At 39.4% G+C, this 15,920-nt stretch overlaps 1 protein-coding gene across 5 annotated transcripts in view; it reads right to left on the reverse strand.

Annotated features, from left to right (window-relative positions):
- VPS13B (vacuolar protein sorting 13 homolog B) overlaps positions 1-15,920 on the reverse strand; it is a 629,099-nt gene that overhangs the window by 282,908 nt on the left and 330,271 nt on the right. For all 5 annotated transcript variants that reach the window (XM_072151499.1, XM_072151498.1, XM_072151501.1 and 2 more), the window contains exon 24: positions 1,748-1,968. In XM_072151499.1, the coding sequence (XP_072007600.1) occupies positions 1,748-1,968 (221 nt within the window). The remainder of the gene's footprint in view (positions 1-1,747; positions 1,969-15,920) is intronic.

Consider the following 15,920-nt stretch of genomic DNA (forward strand, 5'->3'; position numbering starts at 1 on the left):
ATTGCTACCACAAATTTGCTTGGGTAATAGGTATGGAAAGTTTTTTTTGGGGGGGGGGGCTTTGAATTGTATATTTACATTTTTCAAATATTAGATATTTAATTGTTAGTAGGATACAAGATTAGTGTTCCCCTTAAGGAATAAAAACACAATTTAAGTTTTTTAGTGCAAAAACCCCAATGAAAAATCAACATAGCGTGTTACTATTTTCCACACATCAGATTTCGATGAAGATCGGCCCTCATTTATTCATCTTTTAACTGTAATTATGCTTAATATTATATTAAAAATAAAACTAGATATTAACTAGAACACTTTTGATTATTACAAGGTTTAATGATTTCTGAAAAAGTTCTCAGTTTATTTTAAAAGACATGGCCAACACGGGAAGTAACTAAAAAAATCTTTAAAACAAGTTTAAAAATAAAAAATAATTCCTTTAATAAAAATAAAAGCTATGAACAAAACAATATATGGTGGCCTGCTTTTCAATTACAGTACTTTACAAGAAATTTCCCCACAGGCCTTATATAACTCATCATCTGAGATATATCCTCATTTAAAAAGACCTTCTTGATATTCTTTTTCCATGCATCATGTAGGTTACATTATTACATATGTGTGTTCCTATTACTCAAAAAAACTGCATTTAGGACACTATGTATAATCTGCTCAGCTCCTCCTGCTCTATAACATGCTGCCTGCCGATAGGACACTAATTACAACCTGCTCAGCTCCTCCTTCTCTATAACATGCTACCTGCAAATAGAACACTATGTACAATTTACTCAGCTTCACCTGCTTTATAACATGTTGCCTGCAGATAGGACACTATGTACAATCTGCTAAACTCCTCCTGCTCTATAACATTCTGGCTGCAGATATGAGGTTATATACAATCCTCTCATCTCCTCCTGCTCTATAACATGCTGCCTGCAGACAGGGCACCATGTACAATCTGCTCAGCTCCTCCTGCTCTACAACATGTTACCTGCAGATAGGACAATATGTAGAATCTGCTCAGCCCCTCCTACTCTCTAGAATGTAATCTGCAGATAGGACATTGGGGGCCATTTACTAAGGGCCCGATTCGCGTTTTCCCGACGTGTTACCCGAATATTTCCGATTTGCTCCGATTTTCCCCAGGATTTTGGCGCACGCGATCGGATTGTGGCGCATCGGCGCAGGCATGCACGCTACGGATATCGGGGGGCGTGGCCGAACCAAAACTCGACGGATTCGGAAAAACCGCTGCATTTAAAAAAAAAATCTGTTGCGAAAATTGCACTTACCTTCACTCAGCCCGGCTCGGTGTATTCCAGTGCGTTCCGATGCTCTTTAGCGCAGCAGCGCCACCTGGTCGACGTCGGAGGAACTGCCTTAATAAATCCCGGCCGGACCCGAATCCAGCGCAGAGAATGCGCCGCTGGATCGCGAATGGGCCGGGTAAGTAAATCTGCCCCAATATGTACAATCTGCTCAGCTCCCCCTGCTCTATAACATGCTGCCTGCAAGACTGGTCTGCATGTTCAATAGGACAACTTCGATGAAAAGAATTTTTCCAAAAATTTAAAAAGCTACTACAGAAATTCAGCTCCGTTTAGCCATGGACATTATGTTCATATTCATGCAGTACTGTCACAGTCCGGGAGCAGGAGGCAAAAGTATAATAAAAAAAAATTAATTTAAGTAGATTTTTTTTTAGTTAACAAACCGGGGTAAAAGCAAATTGATAAGATGTACAAACCTGTGGGTTTGACCATTTTATTTCCAGAGGTTCCAAGTCAACGTGCAAACAGACCACAAACGAGTGACCAGCTTCAGGGCCGGCTGTAGGCAACGCGTGAGAGGTCACTGCCAGTGTCGAAGTGCAGCCCATTGGTTCTACTAGGCTGAGTATCACTTGATGCTCCACAAGAGTATAGACACTAAAGTTATGCAGGTTGATGGTCCAGGGGAAAGCAACTCCTAAAAGAGAAAAAAAAAGCAATATGCTATAGATAGAATCGTGTAATAAAGGAGCAGATTGTTAATATCAATATGGAATTGTTTTTATGTGTTTTTCCAAAAAAGTAAGACAAAGGCATGATAATGCAAATCAGATTTCACATTATTGAAAATAAAACCTAAGATTATAATGAGGCTAGTAGTGAGAATAAGAAACAAAAATATTGTGGGTATCTAGATGGGCAGATTGAGAAGGACAAACAGAAAAAATATAGAAAATAAACTTGGGGGGGGGGGGGTATTGCATTCAAAAATACAAATATAACATACCACAAAAAAAGTAGTTTAGCAGGCAAAAATAAGGAGGATTTAAGTTAAACTACCACCAATGGGTAAATACAAATGCCAAAGGTTTGGGACTTGGGAATGTAAGACCACTTAACCCAAATGGTTTCCAAGGGAAAGGTGGATGTCTACTGCTAAATGACATATAGTACTGACTGTCAGAGGCCGTGGAAATATGGATTGATCCAGAGGAATGGACTGTCCTCTACTGTGGCAATATATAGAATGGATTGAGATAGTATGGGGTTCCTCCAGGGAAATGGTTAAAATATTGTGGAAAATTGAATTAAAAATGAGGAGGAGAGTGGTAAAATACCCAAATTTAACAAACAACTCCCAATGCAACTCTATAAAATAGTAGAATTTTAAAGGAAATTTATCATTTGTTTTTAAGCATTGTGAACCAAACATACTTTCAGAATGCTGTAGCTACACTGATGCAGGATCATATCTTGTTAATTCCCTGAACCAAGTGGTTTTGATAAAAAAAAAAAACTATTATAAAATTCAGGACCTTCGGAAAGCTGGGTGCACACTGTCTTCTGTGCATAAAAGAGCTGCTTGAACTGTACAGACAGGTCTAATCAACCTGAGCTGGATACACAACAGCTGGGGGATGGTGGAGCAATTGATTATTTCTGCCTGTCATGGACAACGCAGTGATGACGTATTCTAAGCTTAAGTTGGGTAGGGCAATGCTGAAGCAGTGCATAATTAGGGTAAGGAGAAGCGCTGGCCAGCCACAATATCATAATTTTATTAAAAAAAAAATTTCAGCAAAACCACTCAATTCCGGGAATAAACCAGATATGTTTCTGCATCAGTGTAGCTACAGCATTCTCAAGGTATATTTGGTTCATAATGCATAAAAGGAAATGGTAGATTTTCTTTAAGAAAGCAAATAGAAAGTTACCCTTATGTCTATAAGGTATATGAATGAATAAGGAGAACTGAATAAGGATATTGGTGGCGCGGATGGCCAACCTGTCTGACACTGTGAAGATCAAGAAGCCAAAAAGTAACATGCTGCTTCCTCACTAGCATTTCTAAATCAAAACAACATCCTGAGCATATAACAATGCTTAAAGCAACTATGTAATATATGACCAGGACAGGACCAATTTCTGTTGTGGGTAACATTACTATTTATTTTAAAGTCTAAAAAATTCCAGGATGCATATATATATTTTGCATATGTAAAAATAAAAGTAAACACACAAAATAATTCAACACACACACAAAATGTACAATAAATTCAGGTCCACATATGGAAAACTGACTCCTTTACTGTAAGGTAAAAACTTGGTTAAATCTGCATATAAGAAGCACAACGTTGTAACATGAATAGGTCCTGACATCTCACACACTATGTATTTACATATCACGTCTGTTCAGAGGGTATGTTTTTAATCCACAGGAGCTAGAACTAATAAAATTCAAGTCTTCAAACAAAATCCATGTCACATCTTCCATAAAAATAAATGGTATTAACGTCCGCTGGCTATTAGAGTACTGAGCAGCGATTCCTGAAAAGATGACAGGTCTTATTAACACTCAGAGAAATCTGAATGTTATCAAAGATCTTGCGTAATACCCTTTCTATTCTTTAGGTTTGGACATTCTTTCTTGTCCAGGTAATTGGTATGTAATGAAATCTTACAAAACGTTTCTGTAAAACTATCTATTCACAAAAACAATTGCAGGTCAATAAGAAAATGTGACATCAAACTAAAGCCAGCAGTGATATAACTAGAGATGTTGCAGTGATTGTAGTAGCCACTGGGTCTATAAGCCATGGGAAAGTATTCACATGTATAGAACATTTTGACTTCCAGCAATTTAAGCATCTTAAAACCTTTAACCTTCTCTGCATACTAAGATTAATGACACAAGCTGCCAAGCTTCTGCAACCCCCTTAGGAAGTAATTTACCAGGAGTAAGTAACTGAGGCTATAGAGAAATATGCAGCTGTATGGGTTACAGTATTCTCCATTTACTCCATTCTAACTAAATACAGAGAAGACGGCATTGGATATAACGGTGAAGCAATCATCTGTTTGACTGTTTACAGTCAGTATACATACAATATTATATAGGAATATACCAAAGATAGCAGCTATATCTAACCCAATATCATATAAAGTAGTCATTTAACTTACATAGAGAGCTGGGATGCTGTTTTAAAAGGACATCACCACAAGGATGAAGGATTGTAAACCAAGCACACTTACATATTGACAGGATCTGCTCTTCTTTAAGCTTTAATGCCCTGATTTATAGGAAAAAAAGGATTTAAATGAGCCTGAGGGACTCAATGCTCCATTAACACCTATGGAGCCTGGAGCCCCTTAAGCTTAAATAATTTTAAAAGCCTTTTATTGGGCATAGAAGCTAAAAGAAGAGCAGATCCTGCCAAAGGAGGCACACCCCAATATGTCAGTGTGCTTGGTTTACAATCCTTCATCCTGGTGGTAGATGTCCTTTAAGCTGCCTTTATAGAAAGCCCAAAATGTGCAGCATAAATGGGTCATGTAAGTTGCTGAAAGTTTACTAAACTGTTGCCTCTGAGGTAGGTAAGGTAATATTCACTGTACATTTTGTGAATATAGTTCGAATCTCATTTCGGTCTATAGCAGCTTACATCAGTTATCATGAGACAAATCCTGGTGTGGTTGAACACACAACAGGTGCAAGCCTTTCCATTATACCTTACCTCTGAATAGTCACTGGAAAGACTTGTACCTGTTGAGTTTGTTTGATCATGCCATAACTGAAGGTAATAACTGAAGACATAACGTGATATGAAAATGGCCTTAGAGAAATGCACATGGAAATTCCACATACCACGCAAAGAGAATGAGATTTTTCTAAAGCTGCGACAGATGTTGTAGTATATTATGCAGCAGAGAGTGAACCAGGTACATTTTTACTTGCAGAATTTTTGCAAAATTTATGGAAGGCGTGAGAGTACCACTTATCTACCCCTTTTACTAAACTGTAATTCTCATAATTTTCTTTCATTAAAGAAAAGAGATCAAAACATATATGATAAGATTTTGTTTACCCTTTACATTTGTAATGGCTTCCACAGTTGTCATTATACAGGCAGTCCCCGGGTTATGTACAAGGTTCCATAGGTTTGTTCTTAAGTTGAATTTGAAAGTCGAAATTGTATATTTTATAATTGTAGTTTCAGCCAAAAAATTTTTTTGTCCCAGTGACAATTGGAGTTTCAAAATTTTTAGCTATAATGGGACCAAGGATTATCAGTAAAGCTTCATTACAGACACCTTACAGCCGATCATCACAGTCTGGGACTATAGTAATAGCATCCAGAGGTCACAGGGGGCAGTCTTTAAAAAGGGGTCATCTGTAAGTCGGGTGTCCTGAAGTAGGGGACCACCTGTATATCCACTATTTGGTCTTGACTTCACCAGAGGTCATAGTGGGCAAAGAGGTCGGTCTTTAACTAGGGGTCGTCTGTAAGTCGGGAGTTCTTAAGTAAACAAATATCTGTTCTCTAGAGATGAACATCAAATCAGTAGAAAAAAAAAATCACAAGTCATCATTCATCAAAATACCCTTTTACAAAAGTTTAATTTTATTGCTTTAGCAGATTTTTGAGTGGAGCTATCTTTCAATATGGATTTTCTCAACCGTATCTTTGGCCTATGACTTTATATGTTGTTATGGTATTTCATGGCTATGCATAGTCTCCAAGGGGCACCGAGGGCTACATATACTTACAGGATGAAATTTATATAACTGTAGTCATGAAAAAGCAAAAAAAAACATATACAGTAATAACATTTCACTAAATGTTTACGCCAGAGAAGGGAAAAAAACTGTAATTACGGAATAGAATTGCATGTTATAGATTTTAAACACAGAGGTCTCTAAGGTTTTGCCTAATGAAGATAGATGAATTTTTCTTTTGCCTCTGACTAACACAGAAAGGCAACAGTGGGTAAAGATATTCTTCAGTGACCTGAGAAAGAACATCCAGAAATAATATTTAGTGTTCACGTTCTTCTTCCAGTCATCTGCGCCGTGTTTCTTTTTTTTTTGTTCTTTGCAAATGAAAGGAAAACTCGGATTGCTATATTTTCAGTACGGTAAAAAGAGAAAATCTTGAGCACTTTGAGACTATATTTTAGATCTATTTTTATTGTAATAATCAAAACTTCTTAACATTCTTGTTCACCTTCTTATTTTAACCACATTTCTACATTTTAAAATTAAACATTCTAAAGACTGTAAGATTTTATTTGACTCATTTTCTTTTAGTACAACTTACTTTGGGCTTTAATACGACACTAAAATAGGATCAGTAACTTTTTGATTTTAGGATTTTTAAAAATACAATAATACAACAAAAAAAATTCTTTTTTCATTTCATTAAAATTTCAGCAAAAAAATCTAAAAACAAAACATACCGTTTATACTCGTGTATAAGCCGAGTTTTTCTGCATAAAAAATGTGCAGAAAAACCTCACTTCGGCTTATACACGAGTCAATAAAAATAATAAGCTTATATACTCACCTTCTGGCGGCCCCCAATGTCGGCGCGTCTCCTCTTCTGTCTTCCCTGTGCCTCCTTTTCGGTCTTCTGTACAGCAGGCAGGGACGCGGCCATGGTATCTTACTGGCCGGCGCAAACTATGATGCGGCCGCTGATGACGTCATAGTATGCGCTGGCCGGAAGATAACATGGCCGCGTCCCTGCCTGCTGTACAGAAGGAAGACAGGAGAGGAGCGCATAGAGGACATCGGGAGCCGCGCTGAGCATCTGGGCCGCCGGGGGGTGAGTATATAAGTTGGGCTGGCTGTATACTATAGGGGGCTGGCTGTATTCTACAGGGGGCAGGCTGGGCTGGCTGCATACTACAGGGGGCAGGCTGGGCTGGCTGTATACTACAGGGGGCAGGCCGGGCTGGCTGTATACTACAGGGGGCAGGCCGGGCTGGCTGTATACTACAGGGGGCAGGCTGGGCTGGCTGTATACTACAGGGGGCAGGATGGGCTGGCTGTATACTACAGGGGGCAGGCTGGGCTGGCTGTGTACTACAGGGGGGTAAGGCTGGGCTGGCTGTATACTACAGGGGGCAGGCTGGGATGGCTGTATACAACAGGGGGCAGGCTGGGCTGGTTGTATACTACATGGGGCAGGCTGTATACTACAGGGAGCAGGCTGGCTGTATACTTCATGGGGACTGGCTGGCTGTATACTACATGGGAACTGGCTAGCTGTATACTACTGGGGGCAGGCTGGCTATATACTGGGGGGGGGGGGGCTGTGATCAATGCATTTCCGACCCTCGGCTTATACTTAAGTCAATAGGCTTTCCAAGTTTTGGGTGGTAACATTAGGGGTCTCGGCTTATACTTGTGTATATACGGTAAGCTCCTGACTCGTCCATGATGATACCAAATAACCGCACCTTTACTATAATGTCAGTGACACATGACCATGGTCAGTCCGTAAATCTCACTCAATGTGCGGGCTGGGTTTCACACTCCAAACACAGTATAGAGAACGGGACTACTTTAATTATAGTTATATATGATGCAAGGTGTCCCTTCTTTACTGCAAAGCAGCATTGCTTGAGAAATCGACCTAGCCTATGGACACAGACCGACCACAGTTGTGGACCTATGGACCAATACTGAGCAAAAAAAGTCCCTATTGACAATCTCATGTTATGAACTGGTGTATGGACTCAGTTTGAGATGCATTTTTACCCCAAACCTTTTAATGGCAAAGCATTACTGGTGCCTGGTACATTCATTATTAGCATGTACAAATGATGATGGTTGACATAAAGGGGTTGAGTAACCAATCAGAATTTCTTCTATGGGTAAATGAATAAATATGACTTTCATACTTTTGGGAAAAGCTTGTCTCTACAGTTACTACAATGGCGGGTTCGTTGGTGCCCTTTACTCCTTACCACATGACTACAGCAAGGTTTGAATGAAGTGATTACTTTGTAGTGGATTATAATAAATGTGGCTTGAGCGGTAATCCAGGGCCCAAGTCTTCTAGGGGGCCCATGGCAACCTAAACCACCCACCGAGTTCTATTCTGAGAAGGACCTTCACCCATGACACATGTTATTGCTCTCAATGTAGACAAGAGACAGTTCACGACCTTTGAAGGTCATCCAAGAGTCCTAAAACAGCATTTTGTAAGCAGGCAGAAAGGACGCTTTCTCCATTCGCCAAGAAGATTAATATGCATTCAGCCCAAGGTAGTCTTAATCCGCTCCTGGTGCTACTCCATTTCAAACCTAATGATACCGTTCAGCTTTCAGACGTTTCCTTTAGCAGTTGTGTGGTACGGGGGTATCCTTAGTAAAGTAGGACTCTCAGCCATTAAATTAAACTGTTATTACTTTGGATCTGCTTTGTGATCGTCAATGGTGAAAAAACTTAGAAAGTGTGCCACTGGTTGAGTGAATTCATAGGCGGGAAAAAAAAAGGCCACTGGTAGTACAGTTGCCAGTCTGAGTATAATGGCAGAAGAGTGAGAACGGTCTCTAGTACAACAGGAAATTGATTACTAATGTAATGTATGATAGCAGCTACGCCAAACAAGTCTTGGTCCGACCGAGATTCAAAATTACGCAGGGGAATGTCCTGTGGCCGCCCACTTTGCTGGATGCTGCATCCTTCTACAACCCCTTCATGCCCACATGGCGTGGAGCTGGCATAGTCGCTGGATTGTACAGACATATAGAACATTCTCTACAATTACAGAACTCCGCCTAAATGTTTGTACAAACTAGAATAGTTTCCAGTGATGGGTAATTTCTCAGTAGAAAGACGTGTCACAGGAATGGAACGCCACGGCTCTATAATGGCTTCTAGCTGTAATCTGAATAAAGACGACGGGAAGGAGGGGTCCCTATAACAAATAAAGGAGCAAAGATGTTTATTATCAAAGCAATGGGGTGTTCTGCCATAACTGCATCCAAGTGACATGGTGTCTGATGTACCAGATGGCTGGAAAAAAAAAAACTCTTACATCTTTGGTATTGATTGGATGGAGAAATCCTCCCACCCTAATTAATGCTCATATCGTTATGTGTATGCGTCACGGCCGCTGGCTTTCACTAACATACAGCTTTACTTGTTGGGAAATAAATGACCTTTTGGAACAAATGAAAGCTATTCTTTCTCTTAAGACGTGAGTGATAGCAAGTGAGAGTTTCCATTAATATATGTATGGTGAACACCGAGCAATCACATTCTGTACTATGTTCTGTTTGATAGAAGAACACAAAGCCAAGGAGAATGAGTCAAGGGATTGTTAGTAGGAATGTCTCCAGTGCTATTGTCACAAAGCTTATAAGCTTTATTAGCGAGATCCGAATGTGGTAAAGGAAAGTAATTTCTTAAAAAATTATGCCACTTACTCTTACAGGCGCTGTTATTGTGGTAATCCTCCTAAAGGGAACCTGTCAGCAGAAATTGACCTAATAAACCACTAACAGTATGTAAAAAACAGTGATCTCCGTAGAGATTAATGGAGTAGAATGGTTATGTGTGGCCGTTTACAAAGTGCTCCACCAAAGGCTGGATTTAACTCGTAGGGCTATTTGGAAGTTGGCAGATTCCGTTTAACCCCTTCCCGACATTTGACGTAATAGTACTGCATCGCGGGAGGTGCGTTCCCGCAAAATGCAGTACTACCACGTCATGCTTCTGGCGCCAGCTCCTGAACGGAGCCGGCGCCAGAAGCTGCGAGTGTCAGCTATATATTATAGCCGACACCTGCCTCTAACACCCGCGATCGGAGAGTTCTCCGATCGCGGGTGTTAACCCTTGACACGCCGCGGTCGCGCTGACCGCGGTGTGCAAGGGGCATTTGATCAGAATCGGACCCCCCCGTGGCGCTTACCGGGGGTGTCCGCTGCTCCGATCGCAGCCCCGGGACTGCCGGTGCCCGGGACTGCCGGTGCCCGGGGCTGTGCGATCCTCTCCTGTGTGCCGGGTCCGTGCCTTCTGGCAGGACCCGGCTGTAACACACTGAGCATGCACAGCATGCTCAGTGTGTTACATTACACAGTGTAATACATCTGTATTACACTGTGTAATGTGAAGAAGAGCTTGAACAAGTGATCAGTGGATCACTTGTTCAAGCTAACCTGTCAAAGTAAATAAAAAATGTTAAAAACATTACATAAAATCATTTTGTAATAAAAAGAATTAATTAAAGTTAAAGTCCCCTAAACACAAATATTCCCTATACACATGCAATAAAGTGAAAAAACACAAAATCGGCAAAAAACCCCACATATTTGGTATCGCCGCGTCCGTAACAATCTGTACACAAAAATGTTCTAAAAAGTGATCAAAAAAAGTTATGTGCGCCAAAATGGTACCACTGAAAAGAACAACTCAACACGTAAAAAATAAGCCCTAAACTAGCTCTGTCAACCGAAAAATATTAAAGTTACGTCTCCGAAAAGATGGCAATGCAAAAACAAATGAGATTTCCTCTATATTAGTTTTTATCCAGTCAAATTGTAAAAATAAATGAAAAACTATATAAATGAGGTATCACCGTAATCGTAGTGACCTATAGAATAAAGATAATATAGTATTTTTAGTGAACGATGTACGACCTCCAAAAAATACGAAAAGAAAGTAAACAAAAATTTACAATTTTCTTTTCCTCCATACATTCAAGAGTTAATAAAATCTCATCAATAAGCTAATGACCCACTAAAATGAAGTATTTGTAAAGTGCATCTCATGTCGCAAAAAATAAGCCCTTATATGTCCAAATTGCCAAAAAAAATAAAGATTGTATAGCCAATAAAAAGTGACAATGCATAATCTGCTCTGAATGGCGCAGCTTCCCTTCGATGCCCTGGCGTGCGCCAATACAGCAGGTTACCACTACATACGGGGTATTGTTATACGCGGGAGGGATTGGGTATCAAATTTTGTGGAGCGTTTTGGTATTTTATCCACTGAGAATTTGTACTTTTTTGAAAAACACATTAATTTAGCCAAAAAAAGTTTACTTTCAAAATTGCATCCGATTTTGTTTTAACCCCTGTAAAACAATTAAAGGGTTAACAAACTTCATAAAAGTTGTTTTACGTACGTTGAGGGGTGTAGTTTCTATAATGGGGTCATTTATGGGGTTTTACTTTTATTTAGGCCTCTCAAAGTGATTTGAAACCTGAGCAGGTCCCTCAATAGCAGGATTTTGCGTTTTTTATGAAAATGTGAAAAATCGCACCTAACGTTCAAAGCCCCCTAACATCCTACAAAAATAACAGTATGCATAAAAAACCAAGTAACATTCAGTGAATGTTAGTTATTATGTTTTTTTGCGGTTATGACTATGTGTGGAAAAAGTAGAACATTTTGAAGTTAGAAAATCAAGAATTTTTCCAAGTTTTCACCAAATATCTTATAAATGAATGCAAAACATACCACCAAAATGTTTCAACTAACATGAAGTACAAAGTGTCACGAGAAAACAGTTTTAAAATCACTTGGATATGTTAAAGCGTTCCAAAGTTATAACCATTTATAGTGACACAGGGCAGATTTGAAAAAATGGGCCGTGTCAGGAAGGTGAAAAGTGGCTTCAGCGTTAAGGTGACCATCTCCCTATAAAGGGTCTGTACCTGATATTTCCAGTGTACTGGGTCACACATTGATACACTTTATTACTTGGATTCCCTTCTTTACTCATCCCTTATATCAAACGAGTATTTTTCATTTCCCCAAACTAACACATACAGTTCCCTGCCCTTTCTGACTAATGTCGTTTTTCCATCAAGGCCTTTCTGCGGTTCTTTGGAAACTGGTTAGAGGTTCTTCTGAAGACAGAAGCAGGGGATTTATACAGTATGAATCACATTGTTCTTTGGTGATAGGCAATAAATCAAGGCCTGAATACAGCAATACGCAATAATTAGAGAACCCTCAAAGGGAATTAAACAATGAGAAAAATTAATATGTAATGTATTCTTTTATTTTTTTACCCTAATGTTTAATAAACAGAGCTTTATATGTCTGTAATTTAATTTTGGTAGATGGTCCCTCAATGTCCTAGCAGTGAGACCTGTCAATCAGGAACAAGGAGGCAAGACAGTGCAGGTAAAATGTAATGTACCGGACTCCATTAATATCATTGGATTCACCTCAGGCAAGTTGTATATTAGTTTATAAACTAATTTTTTCAACATTGCAGCCACGGAAAGGAACCATTTAGTGATAAGGGCGATGCATTTTCATAGTTCTTTTAATGAAGTATTTATTTTGGGTTAATTTAAATGACAGGCACCCTTTAAATGTGTAGACTGCTCATTTCTCCTCTTATCTGGCTCCTTTCTGCTTCACGCTGAATATTTTTAGTGGAGTCCACTTTGCTTGCAAGACAGACAGAAGCTCACTAACTGTATCAGATTACGCAAAAGCTTATGTACAGTGAAGGGAACAGGAGTCACAGCATCTAGGTATCTACCCACTAGCTCAAGAAGAACTGAGAATTTTAGTTGAAGATAAATGGAGCAATAGGGTGTATGCTTAAAGAAAACCTACCAGGAGGTATCTACTATCAGAAGTACCGGTAGATATGGTGGCAGATTCCTCCTGCCCAAATCTGTAATTTAATAATCCTGGGACCTAACATGTAAAAAACTTAGTAATATGTAAATTAACTGCAGAGGTTACTGTGGCGTGTACTAACCTGGCCAGGAACTGGGAGGCAAGGCTAACCCACGCCCAAGTATCCTCTGCAGTTAATTTACATATTACTAAAATTAGTTTTAAATTTAAGTTTTAACAAGTTAGGTTCCAGAATTATTTAATTACAGATTAGGGCAGAGGCAGGAAGGAGGAATTTACCATCAGATTTACTTCTGAAAATAGATTCCTCGTAGTAGGTTTCCTTTAACCTTCATTCCAATCAGTATTTATAAAGGGGATAATACCCATCACCTTTTTTTATTGAGGCAGTGTTACAGTGAACACCCAGCTTACCCAGATTCTACAATGATTGACTGATTTATCACTATAGAGGGGAGCGGCACTATCTGGTGCAACAGTATTCATCACATTTCACATGCTTAGACAACAGATGAATTTTTAGCACACTCTCTGAAAAGTGTAGTTTTGGCACTGAGGGGAAGCAAAATGTAACTGCTCCACTATACATGAGACATCCCCCTTTATTGTTTTTGGCCACAATTAAAAAAAAAAAGTTTACAATACAGTAAACATTTCCATTATGACCACGGTATATGCAGTCTTCTGCGCTTTCCTATGGCCTGATGGAATCCACTAGGTATATAAAAGTCTAAGGCAATGCAAACTTTTCCTGAACAAAGTGTAATGTGAACAAGGCCTCTAATCAGCCTCATATTTTGTTGCAAGTCTACTCCAGTCCATGACCTCCAATAGAGGAACATTGAAGGCCTCAGAAAAATTCCAACTGCAGCCGATCCAGGGAAGTGACGCTTATTAAAAGCTGTTAGGACCTGGTGAAAGGTCCTCTTTATAGTATGCTAAAAAGCAAGTAGATGGACACAAACTGTATACATTATGGCTGGCCAGATAAATTAGATGACAGACAGATCAATAGATAGAAGGTCTTCTTTCTAGGTAATTAAAGGTAAACCCATATGTATGTCATTACCATCACATGGCCTAGCCTTCCCAATGCAGCCCATTACACAGGAAGATCTGTGATTTATATTACAGGCATATTATGTAAAGTAGTTGTCCAATCATTCGTAGTTGGGGTCATCTGTGAACAAACTCCTCCGGTGAAATCTTATATTAGATTAGCAGTTATGACTGGTTTCTTTCATCAGCACAATTTGAAGAGACTGCTGTATTTCCTGTGTCGGACAAACTTTGACACATCTTCCTGGTATGGATTACTGTCTGCTATCTCTCTCGTAGTCGCAGACACATGAAGGGTTACAGAGCTCATTCTTATAATTCTAGATCTTGGAGATGGGGGAATGGAGGTAATCAATGTGTATATACATACTGCTCTGATTTACAGCAAGGTATTCCAGGTGTCCGATGGAATACTCAGATAGGCTAAAATGAATATTCTCCTCCAAATTCAGCACGGTGGAGTGTATACTGGTGTATATTTATAGTTTAACCTCTAGTTTCTCTGTGCAAATCACAGGTGTCGTGCTTTAAGAGAAGCCTCTTCTAGGGAAACAGAAAATTCCTTTAGTATTACCCTTTAGGATCCGTTAATGATGTAGCTACAATGCTCAGGATATGATAATAGGAATTGTGCAAGCGTGTGTCTGTAGTAAGCTGTAGGATAGCACCAAAGCATCCTAAAGTTCTCACAGCCCTAAAGAGGTTGTACACAATCACCACTGTGTATAATTAAGAAAAATAATATTGTGCAAATTCTCACTTATAATTAGGGAGAGGTCCCTTTATGGGGTGAGCGCCTCAGATGCAAATCGGCAAAGAGTGGAGGCCTTAAAGGAAAACTACCATTAAATTTAATGAAAAATAAACTACACGTACTCACCTATGCTCCACTTTATCCCGATCCTGGCAATGTTCTTCTTTAAAGGGTATCTACCACCAGGATGAAGGACTGTATGCAAATGAGCTTGAGGGGCTCCAGGCTACATAGGTGTTAATGAAGCCTGAAGTACCTTAGGCTCATTTGCATACAGTCCTTCATGGCAGTAGATGTTCTTTAATGTTAATACGCAGGGATCGCCTGGTAAAAATACTCATAATTAGCAGGCCGGAGCCCAAGATGCTCGGCACTGCTAATTATTCATGCCCCCGCACCTGACGTCGTGTGAGAGGCACGCATAATTAGCAGTTTAAGTTTAATGCAGTTTACGTTTAATGGGTTAACATTCATTCCCCTCTGATTTTTAGCTTCGGTTACAGTCTCCTTAAACAGAGAGTTTAAGGGAAAACCCATAGGCAGGTGTGAACTGAGCCTTAATTTAATATCAATCTTAGTTTTAATAATTGATTGACCGAATAATTTGGTCCTTCTTTGGATCCATTTTGGACTTTGTTGTTTAATAAACCAGAATACTGCACATTTACTTCCATATATCTCATGCACACATTTTGGGCACATTTCTGATGCTTCAAGTAATTGACCCGCAAAAGTGACAATGACCAGAAAGGAAGATTGCTGAGCTATTTGGCAACTTTTTATCAGTTTAGCACTGGGATTATTTGTTGTCGAATACCAGATTAACAGGAATTTTCCTCTGATTTCTGTTACGGCCCGCTTTGTTTTATAAATAATCCTGTTCCGGACATCTTGTATTCATACTGAACGCTATAGTGAACAAAACATTTATTCTTAAGTCTAAAAGAAAGGATAAATCACTGTGTTGTTTGTCAACACTACAACATAAAAAGCATTCCCAGAGAGAGGTAAAAAAAAGGTAAAAAAAAGAGTTCTCACTGAAAAATCCTGCAAACAAAGACCGGCAAGTAAACGGCGATTGCGTATTTTCCAGGAAAATGTTACTGTAGGTTCTTAAAGGGACTCTATTAGGTTCAAAAGAACCCCAAGACAAACCTTCTGTAGCGTTGTCTAGAAATTTCTCAGACGTACCTTTCTTGTTTCCCGGTAACAATTCACA

The sequence above is a fragment of the Engystomops pustulosus genome, chromosome 5 (genome assembly GCF_040894005.1).
Source record: "Engystomops pustulosus chromosome 5, aEngPut4.maternal, whole genome shotgun sequence".
Lineage (NCBI taxonomy): Eukaryota > Metazoa > Chordata > Amphibia > Anura > Leptodactylidae > Engystomops > Engystomops pustulosus.